The 17628-nt window shown below is 50.1% G+C and overlaps 1 protein-coding gene across 1 annotated transcript in view; it reads left to right on the top strand.

The window, feature by feature from the left end:
* UVRAG (UV radiation resistance associated) overlaps positions 1-17628 on the top strand; it is a 336707-nt gene that overhangs the window by 214466 nt on the left and 104613 nt on the right. Inside the window, exons 9-11 of the mRNA XM_085623282.1 lie at positions 10039-10123; positions 10332-10419; positions 12410-12470. Of these exons, the coding sequence (XP_085479408.1) occupies positions 10039-10123; positions 10332-10419; positions 12410-12470 (234 nt within the window). The remainder of the gene's footprint in view (positions 1-10038; positions 10124-10331; positions 10420-12409; positions 12471-17628) is intronic.

Below are 17628 nucleotides of genomic sequence, written 5' to 3'. Positions count from 1 at the left end.
TGTGTGGGTGTTTATCCCTCCAGAAGTTGTGCAAACCAATCTCCTGCAGCCAGTGCGCTCCCTCGAGAAAAGGTGCCCCAGCGTGACTGTACCGCTGCGCACATCTGTCCAATTCATTACTGAAAACTAGGTTACGGTCTTCTCCCTTCCACCCCCCTCCAATAAATAACCTTTCGATCAAGAGATCCATTATCTCCGCTATGAAGTGTTTTAGAAAGCTTTCCTGGCTGTCATTAGGGGTGTTTAAAAAGGCCAGTGTGAAGGTTAGATCCCCCATGTGCACCTGGTATGCTAGGTCAACCTTTTATATCTACAAGCTTACCCCCCACTGTGCCCCGGAAGAAGCTAGAAACCAGGATGGCAATGCCTACTTTCTTGGTGGCAGCAGAGGAACAATATTGTCACAGGAAAGCTTGAGATTTTAGTCTGTGCCAGTCCCCAGGTGTCAAATGTGTTTCCTGTAGGTGGCAGATGTCCGCTTTGGCCTGTTCTAGATAAGACATTATAGCCTTGCGTTTGACTGTGCTACTAAGTCTCTTCACTTTTAGGGTGATTATCTTCAACTTTTCGTGTGAGGAGGTGAGGGTTGGCTATAAAGTGCTAATGGGCCAGGCTCTCCTCTTGATGCTGGGCCTATATGTGTGGGGGGAGAGCAAGTCACGTGGAGGAACCTGAAGTGTAAAGGCCCCATAAAATGACCGGAGTACCCTCCCAGCAGGAACCCCAACCAGAAACTCAGGAACAAACCAGTTTGAAAACCTTCCAGAGCACTGGCATAAGCCAGAAATGTCCTGAGTGTATCCCCAGGTGTGGGGACCATTAGAGTTACCTCCAGCACCACCAGGAAAGGTTGTCTGCGACCCTGCCACCCCTGCACCGGGAGCCAGTCAGCATACCCTTCTCCAACAAGGATAGTGAGTGAATTTCATGTCCGGATGAGTCTCATTTTTTTTTGTTTGAATATCTTTATTAATATTTTTTATTTTTTCCCAGTCTCAGCCGATACAGTTATCATTAAACATCAACAGGCATCACTTACATTTTTACAACTTTCGTTGTATGACATTGCACAGTGAAAGCAGCGTATGTCTTTCTCGTGATGTTGATATCACTGGTTTCTGCAGTGCATGGATACCTGTCCATATGTCGATTATCTTGAGCACTAACGGTCCATACATCCTGTCATCTCTGAGCTATCACCAGGATTAATGTGTTCAGTGTACCTACGCAACAATCTATAATGTAACAAAAACAAGTGTTGTCCAATGTATTTAACAGAATACTCAACACTTATACAAAAATGGTGGGCGCTGTAGAGCCCAACTCTGTAGTGTTACCCTAAATCATACCTAAAAGATACAGATCTCTGTTTGAATAAATGCCGCCTTTACTCATTAGATATCTCTTCCCCCTTTTTTTTTTTTTGGTCCTTTGTGCATAGAACATTTCAACCTAATTCTTGTGTTAACCAATAATAAACCTAAACAAACAAAAGATGTCCATGTGTGGGGAGAACATGTACCCAATACTATATGTGATGTGTCGTTTTAGCTATTGCCATGTCTGGAATAATGTTTCGTTATCGTGTGTGGGTTGCCACTTCCATTACTCATACTGTCGTGTGGTCACCGAGGTGTTTCTGCTTCCATGCAACATCTGCTGGGAATGGAATGCGGGTTCCTTATCTGATTCAACCACTATAATTGGGAAAGGAGATAGGCGCGGCATATCATCTACTCTCTGGCAACGGCCTAGGCGCTAGACCTCTGCCTGTGCTGCAGGTGTTGTCTGCGGTGGGGCGTCACTCTGCACAAGCGTTTTGAGCATAGCGTCCCAGGCTTGCGCAATAGGATGTTTCCTCAACCCTGCCGTTTCTTCCCTGTGTAGGGTAGTGCTTTCAGCCTGCGCCCACACCTCTAGGGATTTTTTCCAGTGCGATACCTCTGGCGGGTCTTTGTGTTTCCACCTTTTGGTTATGAGTCGCTTCGCCGTTATGAGGCCTAAATCTCGAAAGCGGAAGCTCGTTTTATGTATCTTATTTCTTTTATAAAACCCCAGGATACAGACTTCCCAATTTGCAGGCACATCCATGTTAGTGCAGTTTGTTAACGTTGCCGATGCCGCACTCCAGTAAGTGTGGAGCTGAGGGCAAGCCCAGAGCATGTGGAGCAGGTTAGCGCCTAAAAGACTACATCTTGGGCATGCAGAGGTGTCGATATTAAAATATTTGTTAATTTTGTCTGGGGAAAGATACGCCCTGTGTAGTATGTATGTTTGTATTAATTTAAATCTTGAATTACGTGGCACATGAGTGGCACTAGCTAATATTCGGTCCCAGTCTTTATCTGTCCAAGGACGGCCTCTATCATCGGTCCAGTGAGCGCGAAGCCTCTGTAGCGGTTGCAGCGTGTGACTTAGAAGGGCCTGCACTAACCAGTGTATTATGTGCGACCCCGCACCCATCACATGTAGATACTGTAATAATTGATGTGCCGGTGGTTCGTTTGTTATGTCCCCCTATGCTAAAATGAGCGTCCGTGTAATAGTTGCATATGTAAGGAATTGGCCCCGTGGTAAATCAGTTTCTGCCGTTAGCGCTTCGAAGGTCAACAATTTGCCATCTGTGTATAGATCTCCAAGCGTCTCCACTCCCGCCTCAGCCCAGGGTGCCAATGCAGTGTCAGTTATAGTATCTCTTCCACTAGGTGTCCCTATAAGCGGTAGTGTCGGTGCGTAGGGGAGTGTATTTTTCGTTAATTGAAGGCTTCTCTTATAGCACCTATGCGCCAGTTCGATATGTATCTGTGTTGGCCGGGGAGCTTTTGATAATGGGTGAAACAGTCCGCAGATCTGATTCTGTGTCCAGGCTGCCGTCTCCGTCGCTGCTAGGTTTTTCCCACTCAGCCATTTCGTAACCCACTGTAGTTGCGCGGCTATATAGTAGAGCTCCAGGTTTGGCACTGCCAGTCCGCCTCTTTCCGAGGGTGCATATAGTTTCTGCAATGCGATGCGGGGGCGCCCCGCATTCCAGATTAAACCTCGGATCAACCCCTCCAGGTCTCTAAAGAATCGCACTGGAACGTATACCGGAAGGTTCGCGAAATAATACAAGAGCCAGGGCAGAACTATCATTTTAGTTAAGGTGACTCGGCTCATCACGTTTAGTGGCAGTGTTTTCCAGAATTGTATCTGCGCCTTTATAGAAGAAATGGCTCGGACCAGATTGCCCTCCAGTACATCTCCTGGGGACCTATATATATAAATTCCGAGGTATCTGAACGTAGTCGGATACCAGTTTAGCGCAGTCTCATTAAGTGTTATCCGTGCCTCGGTCGCATTCTCGCTGAAAGAATAGGCACCAGACTTGGCCCAGTTCACCCTACGGAACAATGTTGAGATTGCCGGTGGTATAGCGTGCAAGTCCCTTAAGTATAATAACAAGTCATCTGCATATAGTGATACTGCATGCGTACCGTCGCTCAAAGGGATGCCCCAATCCGCGCCTCCCTCCCGGATGAGAACTGCTAATGGCTCCATGGCCAAAGAAAAGAGCAGCGGTGACGAGGGGCACCCCTGCCTGGTGCCCCGCTTCACTTTTATTTTGTCCAACAGGAGCTTGCCCGTACGGACCCTTACCGTTGGGCGCTGATACAGCAGTTGCACCAGTCGTAAATAATCATCACCCAACTCGTATTTGCGTAGGACTGCCGCTAAATACGGCCATTCCAGTGAGTCAAAGGCCTTTTCCAGGTCCAATACCAGGCAGCCAGACCTAGGCCAGGTCTCCACTGCATATCTCTGCAGTTTAAACAGCCTGCGGATATTAAAGGAGGTGCTTCTGTTAGGGACAAAACCATTCTGATCTGTGTGCACCAGAGTCGGCACAAACGAAGCTATGCGCCTGGCAAGGGTAGAGGCGAGGATTTTATAATCTCTGTTTAACAGCGCTAGCGGTCGATAAGAGCCCACATTTTCAGGGTTTCTGCCAGGTTTCAATAATGAGACCAATGTGGCCTCATTCTGCGTGGGTGTGAGGGTTGCGCGTTCCAGAGCCGCCTCATATACTCGCAGCAATTCTGGTATCAACACATCAGAGTATGCCTTATAATATTCAGCCGGTAGCCCGTCAGGGCCCGGCGTTTTGCCATTGGAGAGTGCATAAATGCTATCTCTGATCTCCTCCGACAGCATAGGGGCGCCCAGTTCCTCACGTTGATGGTCTGTTAACTGCGGCAGTGTGACGGCGGACAGAAAATCTCGTATTTCGTCGTCCATAGCCCTCGAGTGAGATCTGTATACCGTAGTGTAGTGCACCACAAAGGCACGGTGTATGTCTTTCTGGGTGTGTACCTCTACTCCCTGCTCCGTCAATATTGCCGTCACGGGCACGGCGGTCCCCTGCTCCGTCAATATTGCCGTCACGGGCACGGCGGCCACTTCTTGTCGTATCAGCCACGCTAGCAGCCTGCCAGGTTTATCTCCCATGTGATGCGTGCGCGCAGAGTGTGCTGCATAATTTAGATTACGGAGTCGCTCGAGCAAGCCCGAGTGTTCCTCTCGAAGGCTCGGCATTGCCTTCCAACGCTGCACCCTCCTCCTGGAGCAATGCAGCTTCTAGGCGTGTCAGATCTGCCTCCAGTTGTTTCCGCATGCCTGCCTGTGCCCCAAGACAATCCCCCCCTTCTAACTACTTGAAATGCATCCCACTCTACCCGAGGAGTTGTGGCCGTGCCAGTATTGTCCTCAAAATAGCGCGTGATGTTGGGCGCTAATAGGTTTCGAAAAGGCACATCTAATAGCAATTCTGGCTGCAGTCGCCAGGTAGGGACTGGCGTGTGAGGGTGGCCCCATAGCATCTCCAGTATATGCGGGTTATGATCTGAGTGTGTCCTGCCTAAATAATAAACTGCTGAGACGTTAGGGAGTAATGTGTCTGAGAGCATGTACCGATCCAACCACACATGCAAGTCATGTGCCCCTGAGTAATAGGAGTATATCCTGTCCGGGGGTGGCGGTGTCTCCAGGCGTCCGTCAGACGCCACTGTGTCGCCCAATTATTGATTGCTTTCATTGCATGATGTATGCTTGTGCCCGGTAGGGGCGGAAATGAGCGGTCTAGTGAGACGTCGAGTACACCATTGTAGTCACCCCCCAGTAACATTGGAGTATCAGGCCACTGTGCCAGAAGATGTGTTATCCTATCAAGGAATGCCGCTTGTTCTGTGTTTGGAGCATATAGTGATGCGAGGATTATGTCTCGGCCATCCAGCGTGCCCTTAAGTATCACATATCTCCCCTCCGGGTCTATTAGTGACTGCGCAACTTGAAACGGAACCCCCGATCTTATCCATATTAGTGTACCTCGTGCAAAAGCAGAAAACCCCGTAGCAAACAATTGACCCAGCCAGCGGCGGTGTAATCGTGGCGTCTCTACCTCAGCCATGTGAGTCTCCTGTAACAGTGCTATTTGTATATGATGCCGTTTAAGGTATGAATATATTTGATATCTGCGCGATGGTGTATGCATGCCCCTCACATTCCATGTACCTATCTTAAAGGAAGCCATGGGTCCCGTGATATTGCCAATTAGCTTTTGCCCGTAGCAGCTGTTTTAACACACACGTGAATAATGACTTATTTTGGCCTTTTCCGTCTGGCCCACTGAGTTGCTGTTTGAGGCATTGAACAGTTCCACACATTATGTCAGACATCACATAAAAGAAAAACCAATAATACAAAATTATGAACATAATTAATACCAAAAGGGCGAGAATGCTAATAGCAATCGTCCAAACTTCAAGGTGGAGATGACAATCAATATAGTCCAGGGGGGTGCGCTGCGTATTGTTCTTATGTGGCATCTACAGTTCGTACACTGGGCCCCCCAGAGGCTCCCCAGTAGCAGGCAGTCCCACCGTTCAAACGGGGCAGTCAGTCCATAGCAGAACAGGGACCCCTTCCGACTGGAATGCGTATACCTAGGCCCAAAACTACAACTGTGTGCATACCAGAATCCCTTGCCTCCCCCTTCTACGCCCCGCCAGTTAGTTTTGTGGATGGATCAATGAGTGCACCCTCGTCTCGCCTCATGAACACACATAGGCCACCTCCTGCACACCCCCCATGCAGCCACCCCAATAGCTCCGGTCATGTTGCAGTCCACTGCAGAAGCCCACAGTGGTCACATTAGGAGGTCCGCCGTCTGCAGGGTGACATCCGGGTGCTCAACTGAGTCCTGTGTTTCCGGAAGGCCATATATCTGTTCGTCGTCGCTAGACAGGTCCCGCTGACTGGACCCAGACGTGCTGCCCGCCGCCTGCGAGCCACTGATCGCCGCCGCCTGCAAAGCATCGCGCTGGCCACACAAGACTAGCTCCGGGGGCGGCCCGTCTGTGTTAAAGGCAGCGCTTTCCGTCCTGTAGATCTGCGTTCCCTCTGGCGGCGGCGAAAGGGGTCCCTCCGCCTCGATGATGCCACCGACGCAGCCCATCCCGAGGCTTCTCACCGTTGAGCGTGTCCAGGCAGTCCTCCACACCCTCCGGGGTGTCTAAGAAGTGTGTCTTATCGTTAGCGACCACCTGCAGCCGGGCAGGGAACAACAGAGAGTAGTTCAAGCCTTTTTGCCGGAGGCGTCTCTTCGCCGCCATGAATGAGAGTCGCTGCCGCTGTACCTAGATGGTATAATCCGGGAAAAACATTACTTTGTGGTTGTCAATTTGGATATCTTGAAGCTTCTTGGTTTCCTGCAGTATAGAGTCACGATCCCGATAATTAAGGATCCGGAGGAGCAAGGGTCGTGGATTTGCTCCCGCAAGGGGGGGGGGGGGACTCTAGGAGCACGCTCCACGACAAATTGTGATGAGAGGGATCCCTCCGGCAGCAGACCTCTGAGCCATGTTTCCACATGCGAGGCAGGTTCTCTTCCCTCCCAGCGTTCCGGAACACCTACCACGCGTATATTATTGCGGCGCGCCCGGCCTTCGGAATCTTCAGCCCTGTCTTCCAGGAATTTAACTCGTTTCAGCAAATCTTGTACAAGTTTATCGGTTTGCACCACCTGCAGCTTGACATCGGTGAGTGTTGATTCCAGAGCGGCAGTGCGGTCCGCCAATTTCCGGTGGTCCGCATGTAGATGGGTAAGGTCGATAGCCACCGTATCAATTTTAGATTCCAGCGAGGTGCAGGTCTGATTTATGGTTGCTTCCAGCCGCTCCACCGCCGCGAGCACCGCATCCAACTTGTTTGCCATCTGGTCCGGACTCCCCTGCCTCGCCATGTTAGGCTTAGTTGGCTGCGGCAGCGTCTGCACACCTCTCGCTCCAGTCCGCGTCCGGGTGCCCCCCGACATCAGACGCAGCGACAATGCACCTAAGCCGCCTCCCCTCCCCAGCGGCCTCACCGCCGCGCCACCAGAGCCCACGCGGTGGGGCAGGCTTGGCCCTCGAAAAATAGGTTGTGTCTCTCGAGCAACCAGCTGACCCCACCTGACTCCCTCCGGAGACCCCGCCACAGTCCGTGCGTATAGTGTCTAGGCCTTCATGCACAGTCCTTAGATCAAAGGGAGGGCTCACCGTCTCAGTCGGCCACAGATACAGACCATCAGTGCAGCACACCCAACGGGGCTCGGCCAGACGAAGGCCCACAATGTCACGTCGGGCCCTCATTTTAGCATGGAAAGCTCCGTGTACATGTCAGGGTTCCAGCCAATCCAGACGGCCCCATCCGTCTCCACGCTCGCAGCCGTCCGTCGCGGTGTCCGGCGTCTCCAGTCAAGATCCGGTCCGGCCCTGCGTGCCCCAGGGGAGCCCGGGCCGCAACGCACCAATAACACCTCCACCTTCCAGCTGCTGCAATGGTGGCGTCCGTTCCGGTGGTTTACTTTCATTTTCCCCTCTTAATATCAGGCACCCCGCTCACAGCTCTCCCGGGCCCTTCGGTCTAATTATCTGTGGGGGGGGGTCGCAATATGTGGCTCCGGCTCAAGCTGCCGCCGGCGACGCCGCTGCTCGCGGCCTTGTGGGCGGGGCCCAGCCACGGGCTCTCGCAGCCGATCACGCCCGCCGTCTGTCGGGCGGTCCGCCGCCACGAGTGTCCCGGTGCGGCGTGTGGGGTCCCAGCGATGCAAAAACCCCCAGCAGAGCCTCCGGTCGAGCCGCGCCGGGCAGAGATGTAATTTGGAGCCCTCCGGATGCCTGTGAACGGAGTAATATGCCTGACTTGGGGAGCCTCGGCGGAGCTCTACCCAGGCACGTCCGCGGCCATTGCTGTCGCAGCCACGCCCCCGTGTCCGGATGAGTCTGATGTTGATTCCTGCCTCTCTGGATCGCCAGCTAGGGTGTCCAAGACCTCTTGCCTCTCCATAGCTATGATTGCTCAATCTGGGCACAGTACATTGGGGGAAGTTGGGACCTTGCCCCTTCGGAGATGTTTGCGCTCCCTCCTTCTGCGCGGGCTGTTCTGCATGCTCATCCTTTCCGCCTGTGATGTTCATAAGGCGGCAGGCCTTTGACAGGGATTTCAGTTGATGAAGTTTCCTGTCCCATCAGAAGATGAGGCAGAATGGCTGCTCCCCATTGTAGGAAACACTTTGATTGCGAAGAAAGATCATCACTGGTCAGAATGCCCTGTGTTTCTGAAGGGTGGGTGCAGAGAGATCTTGATATGACACTAACCTGCAACCGCAGAACTGAATGGGGAGAGCGTCCCTCGCTTTGCGCATTATCATCTCTTTGAGTTGGAAACCGTGGACACAAATAAGAATGTCAGGTGGACGGGCACCCTCTGTTCTTAGCAAGCCCGCCCTGTGAACTTTGCCCAGTTGAATCTGAGTCTGCTGGCACGTCAGGGATCTTGAGGAAGAGCACCCTCACATAAGCTCCAATGTACAAGCCTGGTGCCTTGTCCAGTGCTCCACGAATGTGAATATTGTTTCTATGTGAACGGTTTTCATGATCTTCAGCTTTGGCTCGCAATGCGATCTGCTGATCTCGTAAGTGTAACACTTCCTGCTGAGCCGTTCAGTTTCCTCATCCCGACTTGATTCATGATCCTCAAGACCGGAGACTGTTGCCCACCTCAGTCAGGTCTCGGCAAACATCTTTTAAGTTCTCAGAGCTCCTTTTTCACTGTCTGGAGAGACTCTTGTATGGAAATGAACAGCGCCTCCATAAAGGATCTTGTCACTGGGCCATCCCCCTCTTCTCCATCTACCACCAGGCCCAGTTTCTGGGACTGGGCACTGTCGTCCATCAGGCCTGCACAGTCCAGGTTTGACAGCCTCACAGGTGTCAATGCTATTATCCCCTCTGTATGAGGCAGCTGGAGGGAGTCCCGTTCCCCACGCTGGCGCCATCCAGGGCGTGTGGGGGGATGAGGGGTGTCTCCTCACGGAAACTTCACTCCGAGCTCGGGCTGTGAACACAGGCCGTAGTCGCTGAACTTCGGAGAGAGAGGGAGTCACGTAGTACCCCTCCGCCATCTTGCCATGCCGTCTTCATTTATTTTAGAAGTGAATCAAAGGGTGGAATGATAACACTGCATAATCAGATGGTAGCAACGAGTAGCACACAGCAATTTCACTATTGCAAACAAACATAATGCTGTGGAAAACTGATAGAACAACCAACTGCATGGAAACTGACCTTGGAACATAGGCGCTTAGAGAAAGGGAAAGTAGTAGCTGATAGAGGACCAACGGGAAAACAAAAGATAAACGTTATAAGCAAGGGAAAGATACTGATAAGTCATGTAGAATGTGTAATCTGTCTGTAAAGAAAGTAATTACAATCCAGATATTATTCACTGACATTTTACTACAAATACCTATCTACATTTTGTTACGTTGCTCGTATACAAAATATTTAATTACAAGTGCAGAATAATGCGGTTTGCCTATATTTTGTTGCCCTCTTTATTTGGGTTGTGTCACGATAGCTAATGATAGTTTGTGATCATATTGTCATTTTAATGTGAATTGTTTGCAGCTTTACAAAATGTTATAAAATACTGCTTCTTATAAAAAGTGTTTTATCTCTCTAGGACTTACATTTGATGCTGAGCACGAGAGGTTGCAAATACAGAAAGAATCTCTGCACGAACTACGGAAAGAATGCACTGCCAAGAGGTAAATTAGCTCCCGAAACCTATAGTCACTAACCGTATTATACTGAACCACTCACTCCATTAACCACAAAGTATAGGAAAATTCAAAGTTTACTCAATTTGTCTTAATCACTATTTCATATTATTGTTACGTTGTAAAGCTCAGACCACTTCAAGAGATGGCAGTTTGGCTCAGAAATTGACTTCTTGCATTTTTTCTTTTTTAACAGAGAGTTATTTTTGAAGACAAATGCCCAGTTAACCATTCGCTGCAGACAGTTGTTGTCTGAACTTTCATATATCTATCCTATGGATGTGGTAAGTTTCATTGGCTTCATGTTGATCATTGGGAAAAGCAGAAAACAGATCTGTTCATATTGTGAAAGACCAGGTGGTTTACTTCAATCTCTCAAATCACATCTGTAGTAGTGTGAAAACCTACCATTTTATGTGCACCTGATGTGGCACTTTGCAGGTTCTCTTGTATTCTAGCTCTTCTATTTTGTTATCAGCTGCAATCTGGCACAAAAAGACTGTAAGACCTCTATTCTAAGATGCACTGCACATGCTGGTGGTTAACTGGCCCAGTGTCTTTATGAGCACCTCCAGACAGTCTTCTATTTTGGCCTTCAGCACTTTGGGATATATAGATTGTTATATTGTATGAAAGAAAGAATACGGTGTATAGGCCCATGGTGATATGTGTGGAGTTGGGGCGTTATGCAAGTCTGCTGGTGCCAGCGTAAAGAACTGAATAAAAAGCAAATCCTGTTGTATCACGATGTAACTACTGGCAGAAGCTACTTTTTTTTTTAACAGCGGTCGGCTCTAGATAGAGAACAAGGTGAAGAAATTATATACCTATAAAGTGGTATTTTGAAAACTAGAATAAAACTTCAATCCGAAGTGTGACCTAGTCATTGCAAGGAAGAAGTTACATTCAAGAAAGCAATTGCCCACTGGAAAATGATGATAAATACATACCGATGATAAGTAAAGTAACAGCTTCTTGCCCGTTTGAAAACAGATCTGATGAAACATTAAGAGACATGTAGTTTTTGCATCAGACAGCTGTTTTTGCTCAGCACAAATCCAGACATTTACCAGTATTTAGCATTGCCAAGGTAACGGAACCCTCTCTAGCAAAGATTCTTTGTTGAATGAGAAAAAGGTGTCTCATTGTCGGATATATTGGTATAGGAGAAACGTAGATTCTACCCCGAAAGAGTAGAATTAGATAAAGTAACAAAGTAGTGATATAGGTGCTAGAGTAGTATGGCTCTGTCGTGAAAATCCTCTTGTAAGCATACTTTGTATAGGGAAACTGGAGGAAGTAAATAGAATGCAGGACAAATTTCGCCTTCATAAAAATACAAGGGCAAAATTAAAGATAAAGGCAGGTTATTTGAACAGATTAAGCGAAATGTTAAGTGCAACTCTTATGTTTAACTTTTGGGTGAATGCCTCCAAGTTTATTCTGTCTTTTGCACTCCTTCGTTTCATACTGCCTGTGTCTCAAAATGCACGTCTAGTAAGATGCTGAATATTAGTAACCACTTTCCTCATTTTTATTTCTCAACATATTCCATATTGAAGAATAACTTGGGAGGTTTCTTATTAACAAAAATGCAAGTCCAGGAATATAATGATGGAGCTCCTCGTAACAATAAAGTGTCATACACCATGGTGTTTATACATTAGATGAAGCACGTAATCGCCTCTTCCCCCTTTTCTGACCTTCCACTGTTTTTAATACCAATGTCTCACATGAACACATTTACACATGTCACATACGTTTTCTTCTTTTTCACAAGCTAAGTTGTAGAGGAGACGAAAATAATAAACTCTGTCTCTAAGATGTCCAACTCCTCTGTTACCAACATTGATTTACATCTATGAAGTTAGAGGAGCATATTACTTGACTTCTCATTTTGAGAGCATTTGGAACTAAACTGTAAAGTTTAATCTGTTGCATAATTGGTGCAGCTTGTTCAGTACATCCATTCATGATAGAAGCAAGTTGCAAACTTTCGCCTAAACTAGCACTTGAATTATAACAAGTCTCTGCTTCACTACTCCGGTATCGACTTCCCAGCATCATATCACATGTTGGCTTGCTCTTTGAGTTGTTTGCATTGACTGAGTTACCAAACCCATGTTGTACAATCCTCTTTATATCGTATTGTAATTTTCTCTGTAAACCATGCAGTTACTTTCTTTCGTGTACATTAATGAAATTTAGTGCTGAAAGTTTCCTTCTTTAATATGTTGTAATATGACATTATTTCATTTTGTGTTACATCCACAGAATGATCAAAAAGATTATTTTATATGTGGAGTGAAGCTGCCTAATTCTGAAGATTTCCAAGGTAATTCATTTGTTGTACTCGTTTTATTTGTTCTTTGTAAACAGATATTTCATTTCCCGTTTCTCTAAAGTAAATTTTGGTTTGGTGGTTTGACAATGACAGTTATTTTGTTGTAAATGTAAGTTGCTTTTGAATCTTTACATTTCAGCTTGGATATCTTCTGTAAAAATAAAGTTCTTGTGAAGAAGAGGTGTATTTCTTTTTGGATGCCTTGTTAAATATCACCCACAGACCACTCTTAACGTCTGTGGACTACACCATACCAAGACATTAGTGAGCCCATTGCTTTCCAACGGTTGGCTGTGTGGTCACTCTGATTTTCTTGAGTCTTATTCAACGCCTCTCTTTCCTCTTCTTGTGTCCCTCCCTAAAGCATAGGTTCTTTATGGTGTCTCTAATTGGATTATTTGTTGCCTTCCACTGCTTACATTCCAGAACCTGGTACCTGCATGTGTTTTCCTGCTCTTTCCTTGTGTACAAGTTATTGCCCTTTTTTTTGCCGATGCTGTATTTTTTTTACTGGTGCTAAATAGCATGGCAGAAAATGTTGGCATAGCGAATGGATTGAAAAGACTAGACCTTTTTAAGTCTTGTTTACAGTCAGCTCTTAGCTCTTGAGGACCATGCAAACAACTTAATGAGCCCATTGCTTACCATTTTTATCTTTCTTGACACTCTAACTTGCTTGCTTTGTATTTAATACTTCTGTAGTAGGGGATCTCTGTGTATAGTCATAATCTAGTGAATAGTCCCGCCCATGTGCGCGGACCCCGGAGCAATACAAATAATCTCTTAAGTTGTCAAGCCATGCAGACCTGCATCTACACTTAAGAGAGAATTTCAAAGACAGATAATGCAGCCTATATCCACAGGCCACACTCTCCAGTACTTCAACTAGAAAGAATTCCACCAACAACCACCAACAGCACTGCCTGTCCAGCTTTTTCCACAGAGAAAAACCTGCCTCTTCCAGCAAAAGCCTCTGGAATGATAGAGAGGAAGGAATGGACAGACAAGCCCCATAGGCTGCCATTATGTGGCTCAGAACAGGATACTGTGCCTTTAAGAAAACTTTCCAGGACTTTTCCAGTATCCCAGAATGCACAGCAGGTCCCTTTTACTTTCAGTTCTTTTTTCCGGCTCCTGCTAGCAGGACCCTGGAGCAATGAGCTCTCCCTTTTCAAGGGTTTATTGGTGATTTTTCTCAAATTTTCAAGTGTTTTAGTGTTGGGACTTCCTTCTGGTGTTGTCAACATCCCTGGCTTGTTTGACAAGTGCCCAGAGTGCGATAGGAAGAAGGCTAAGTTGGACCCACACAAGGTGTGTATAGGCTGCCTTCCCCAGTCCCATGTGCCGGAAGAGTGTGAGATCTGCCACTCGTTCTCAGCCAGGACCTTGAGAGAAAGAATGAAGATTAGGCTCCAAGTCCTGGAGGACAGAAGGCTAAAGGCACAAGGTGGGTCAGGAGGGGCTGAGTCTGCCCATGCTGAGGCCTCTGGGGGGCTCCCCAGGGGCAGGAAGACCAGCAAACTCCCCCATTCTCCAACGGCGTCGACTAAGGCGTCGAGAGGGAAGACTACGGTCTGTTTGCCGTCTCCCCAGGGCTCTGGGGAGAAGCGGCGTCGTCGTTCAACGTCGAGGGAGCTGATCAGACCGCCGTCGACGACTTCGGCATCGTCTGCGTCGACGCCGTCAATGTCGGCGTCGAGGCATCGATGTCGAGATCAGGCCCGGCGTCAGTGCTCACCGTCGAGGGGAGGTCGCCGTCGGCGAAGAGGAGACTGTCGCTGTCGAGGCGTTCGCTGTCGAGGCGTTCGCTGTCGAGGCGTTCGCTGTCGAGGCGTTCGCCGTCGAGGTGGCGTTCCCCGTCGAGGCCGAGGAGGCGATTGACGTCGAGGAGGCGATAAGACGGAGTCCCCGGGCTCGGGGTACTCAGTGGTATATACGCCACCTCCTCCTCCTCCGCCACCGACGCCTCCTCCTCCTCCTCCTCCTCCGGCTATTCCGCCTCGCAGGCCTTCGGGCCCACCACCGGTTCCGATACCGTCGGTATCGTTGCCCAGGTATCCGCCGCCGCCGCAGGGAACTCCTAGGCCGCGGCGCCAGGGTAAGCCTCCGTCGCCAGGCCCGGCGAGGCCGGCGGACAGACCGAAGCCAAGGAGATCGCGCTCCCGCTCCGGACGGAGAGGGAGATCGCGGAATCGTGGGCGTTCGTCGTCAACATCGAGGCGATGCCACAGGAGGCGCAGGTCCAGATCACGCACTCTATCATCTGCCAGGGACTTCTCGCCGACGCTGTCACCCGCCCGGGACGAGGGTGTCACCGGTTGACGATCTGGTCTCCTTCCAGGAGGTACTACTGAGAGGTGCAGCCAAGTTGGGAATCACGGTGACGGTACCGACACCTAAGACGTCCGTGATATTCGAGACGCTGCACAAGAAGCACCTGTCTCGCCCCCTGCTGCCTCTCGTGCCGGGACTGGTGGAGCCCGCTATGGAGTTGTTCCTCACTCCGGCAGTGACGAAATCCGCCCCCTCCCGGCTTATGAAGAAGTATCGGGCCCCGGACTCGGACCCGACCTTTTTGAGGACGGACCCTAAGCCAGATTCAGTCATTGTGACGGCGGCGAGGAAGCAGCATGCTACCACCCCTTCATCGACAGTTCTGCCCGACAAGGAGAGCCGATGGCTAGATTCGGCGGGCAGGAAGGTCTGTGGGACGGCTGCTACCACCATGAAGGCGGCAAGTGCCGGGGCTCTGTTGGGGCGTTACGACCGTGCCCTGTGGGAGTCTCTCCAGCAGTACGCGGAGCTGCTGCCTCGCGACAAGAGGGAAGACTTCTTGGAGACTTTGCGCGAGGGGATGCTGGTCTCAAACCAGGTGATCAGTGCGGCAGCGGATGTGTCCCTGCTGGCGGCGCATGGGTACTGTCATGGCGTCCACCAACGATGTCACGCGTGGCTTCGCCTTACCTCGCTCAAGCACTGCCTTTCTCAGGGGAAACCCTGTTCGGCCAGTATGCGGACGACGAGATGGCCCGCATGAAGACGGAGGCAGAGACCCTGACGGCTGTCCGGTTGGAAAAGCCAGAAAAGAAGAAACGCCCGTTCCAGAGACGGTTCGGGTCTGCGGGCAGAGGGCGTGGGCAGGCCTCGGGACAGCAGCAAAACCAGCAGCAGCAGTTCCGTAAACCCTTTTAGAAATGCCAGAAGGGTAGAGGGGGCCAGCAGTCCGCTACTGCTACCAAGGGCCCGGCCGGGTCGCGGCCCTGAGCATCTACTTCCCCCTGCAACCGTTACCCACTCCAGTGGGGGGATGCATTCAATTTTTTCCGGGCAGAGTGGAGAAAAATTACTCAGGACAAGTGTGTGCTGAATATTGTTTACAATGGATACATTCTTCGGTTCATCAGGCCGTCTCCAGAGATTCCGCCGGTAAGCTCGCGGTATCAACTGCGAGAGCTCCAGGCGGAGGCAGACATCCTGTTACGGAAAAAGGCGGTGGAAGACGTACCTCTGTCTCAAAAGGGGAAGAGGTCTGTACTCTTGTTTCTTCCTGGTTCGCAAGAAGGACAAGAACGAGTTCAGGCCCATTCTGGATTTGCGGCAAGCAAACAAATTGATTCGCAGAGAGAAGTTTCGCATGCTGTCGTTGCATCAGATTTACCCTCAGCTGCAACAGGGAGACTGGCTCTGTGCCATAGACCTACAAGATGCGTACTTCCATGTGCCCATTGCACGGAAACACAGGAAGTTCCTGCGATTCCAAGTCGGCGCCAATCATTATCAATACACAGTACTGCCATTCGGGCTAAAGTCTGCTCCCAGGACCTTCTCGAAGTGCATGGCAGTGGTAGCGGCGCACCTGCGAAGGAACAAGGTGTTGTCTACCCGTACCTGGACGACTGGTTGATCAAGGCCTCATCTTTTTCGGAAGCGCAGGCGCACTTCTGGAGGACGTGCGTTCTCTTGAACAAGCTGGGGTTACACGTCAACATGTCCAAATCTGTCCCGACTCCGGTCCAGTGCATACAGTACTTGGGGGCCTCCATCGATACACGGTCAGCAAGCGTGTCTCCTTCGGAGGAGAGACGGTTATCGCTCCTTCGGAAGGCTCAGGACCTCATGGCCGCTCCATCGGCGACAGTGAGGAAGGTGTCTTCGCTGCTGGGGTCGATGGCCTCCTGTATCTTCCTCACTCCGCACGCACGGCTGCACATGAGACCACTGCAGGAGTGCTTGGAGGATCAATGGGATCAGAGAACAGGTTCTTGGGACGACAAGATACGGCTGTCTCTACATGCTCTTCAGTCTCTGAGATGGTGGTGTTTGGCGGAGAATCTCCTCAGCGGGGTTCCCTTCCACAAGGACATTCCCGAGACGAGTATCGTGACGGATGCGTCTCTCCAGGGTTGGGGAGCGCACTCCGGAGACTTAGATACAAGGAAAGTGGTCCCCGGTGGAGTCGATGTACCACATCAATTTCCTGGAACTAAGAGCCGTGTACTTGGCATTGAAGGCCTTCCATCCGTCCTCTCGGACCAACTCGTTGCTGATACAGACGGACAATACAACCACAATGTATTATCTCAACAAGCAAGGGGGGGTCGAGATCACGCACTCTGTCGCAGGAGGCGCTGGCTTCTGGCCCGGGGACTGATCATCACGGCCACGCATCTGCCGGGGGTGCAGAATGTTCAGGCGGACGCGCTGAGCAGGCTGCTTCAGGAGAACCACGAATGGGTCATAAACGACGAGGTACTAGGAGAAGTCTTCGCAAGGTGGGGAACTCCAGACGTAGATCTGTTCGCCACCGCCGAAAACAGCAAATGCCGAGACTTCGCATCCAGGTACTACCAGAAGGGGACGCTGCAGAATGTGCTATGGATCGACTGGTCGAACAGCTTTCTGTACGCTTTTCCACCCATTCCCCTGATTCCGGCAGTGCTCATCAAACTGTCCAAGTCCGGGGCGCGGATGATCCTGATTGCCCCAGAATGGCCCAGGCAGTGGTGGTTCACGGACCTGCTTCACCGGTCTCTCCTTCCTCACATGCGGCTGCCGTGCAGGCCGGACCTTCTCACGAAGTTAGGGGGGCGGATGGTGCATCCCAACCTCTCGTCTTTGAGTTTGGCGTCATGGCTCCTGAGATAGTGCA

Source organism: Triturus cristatus, chromosome 8 (assembly GCF_964204655.1).
Source record: "Triturus cristatus chromosome 8, aTriCri1.1, whole genome shotgun sequence".
Taxonomy (NCBI): domain Eukaryota; kingdom Metazoa; phylum Chordata; class Amphibia; order Caudata; family Salamandridae; genus Triturus; species Triturus cristatus.
This window is presented reverse-complemented; position numbering and strand designations above follow the sequence as displayed.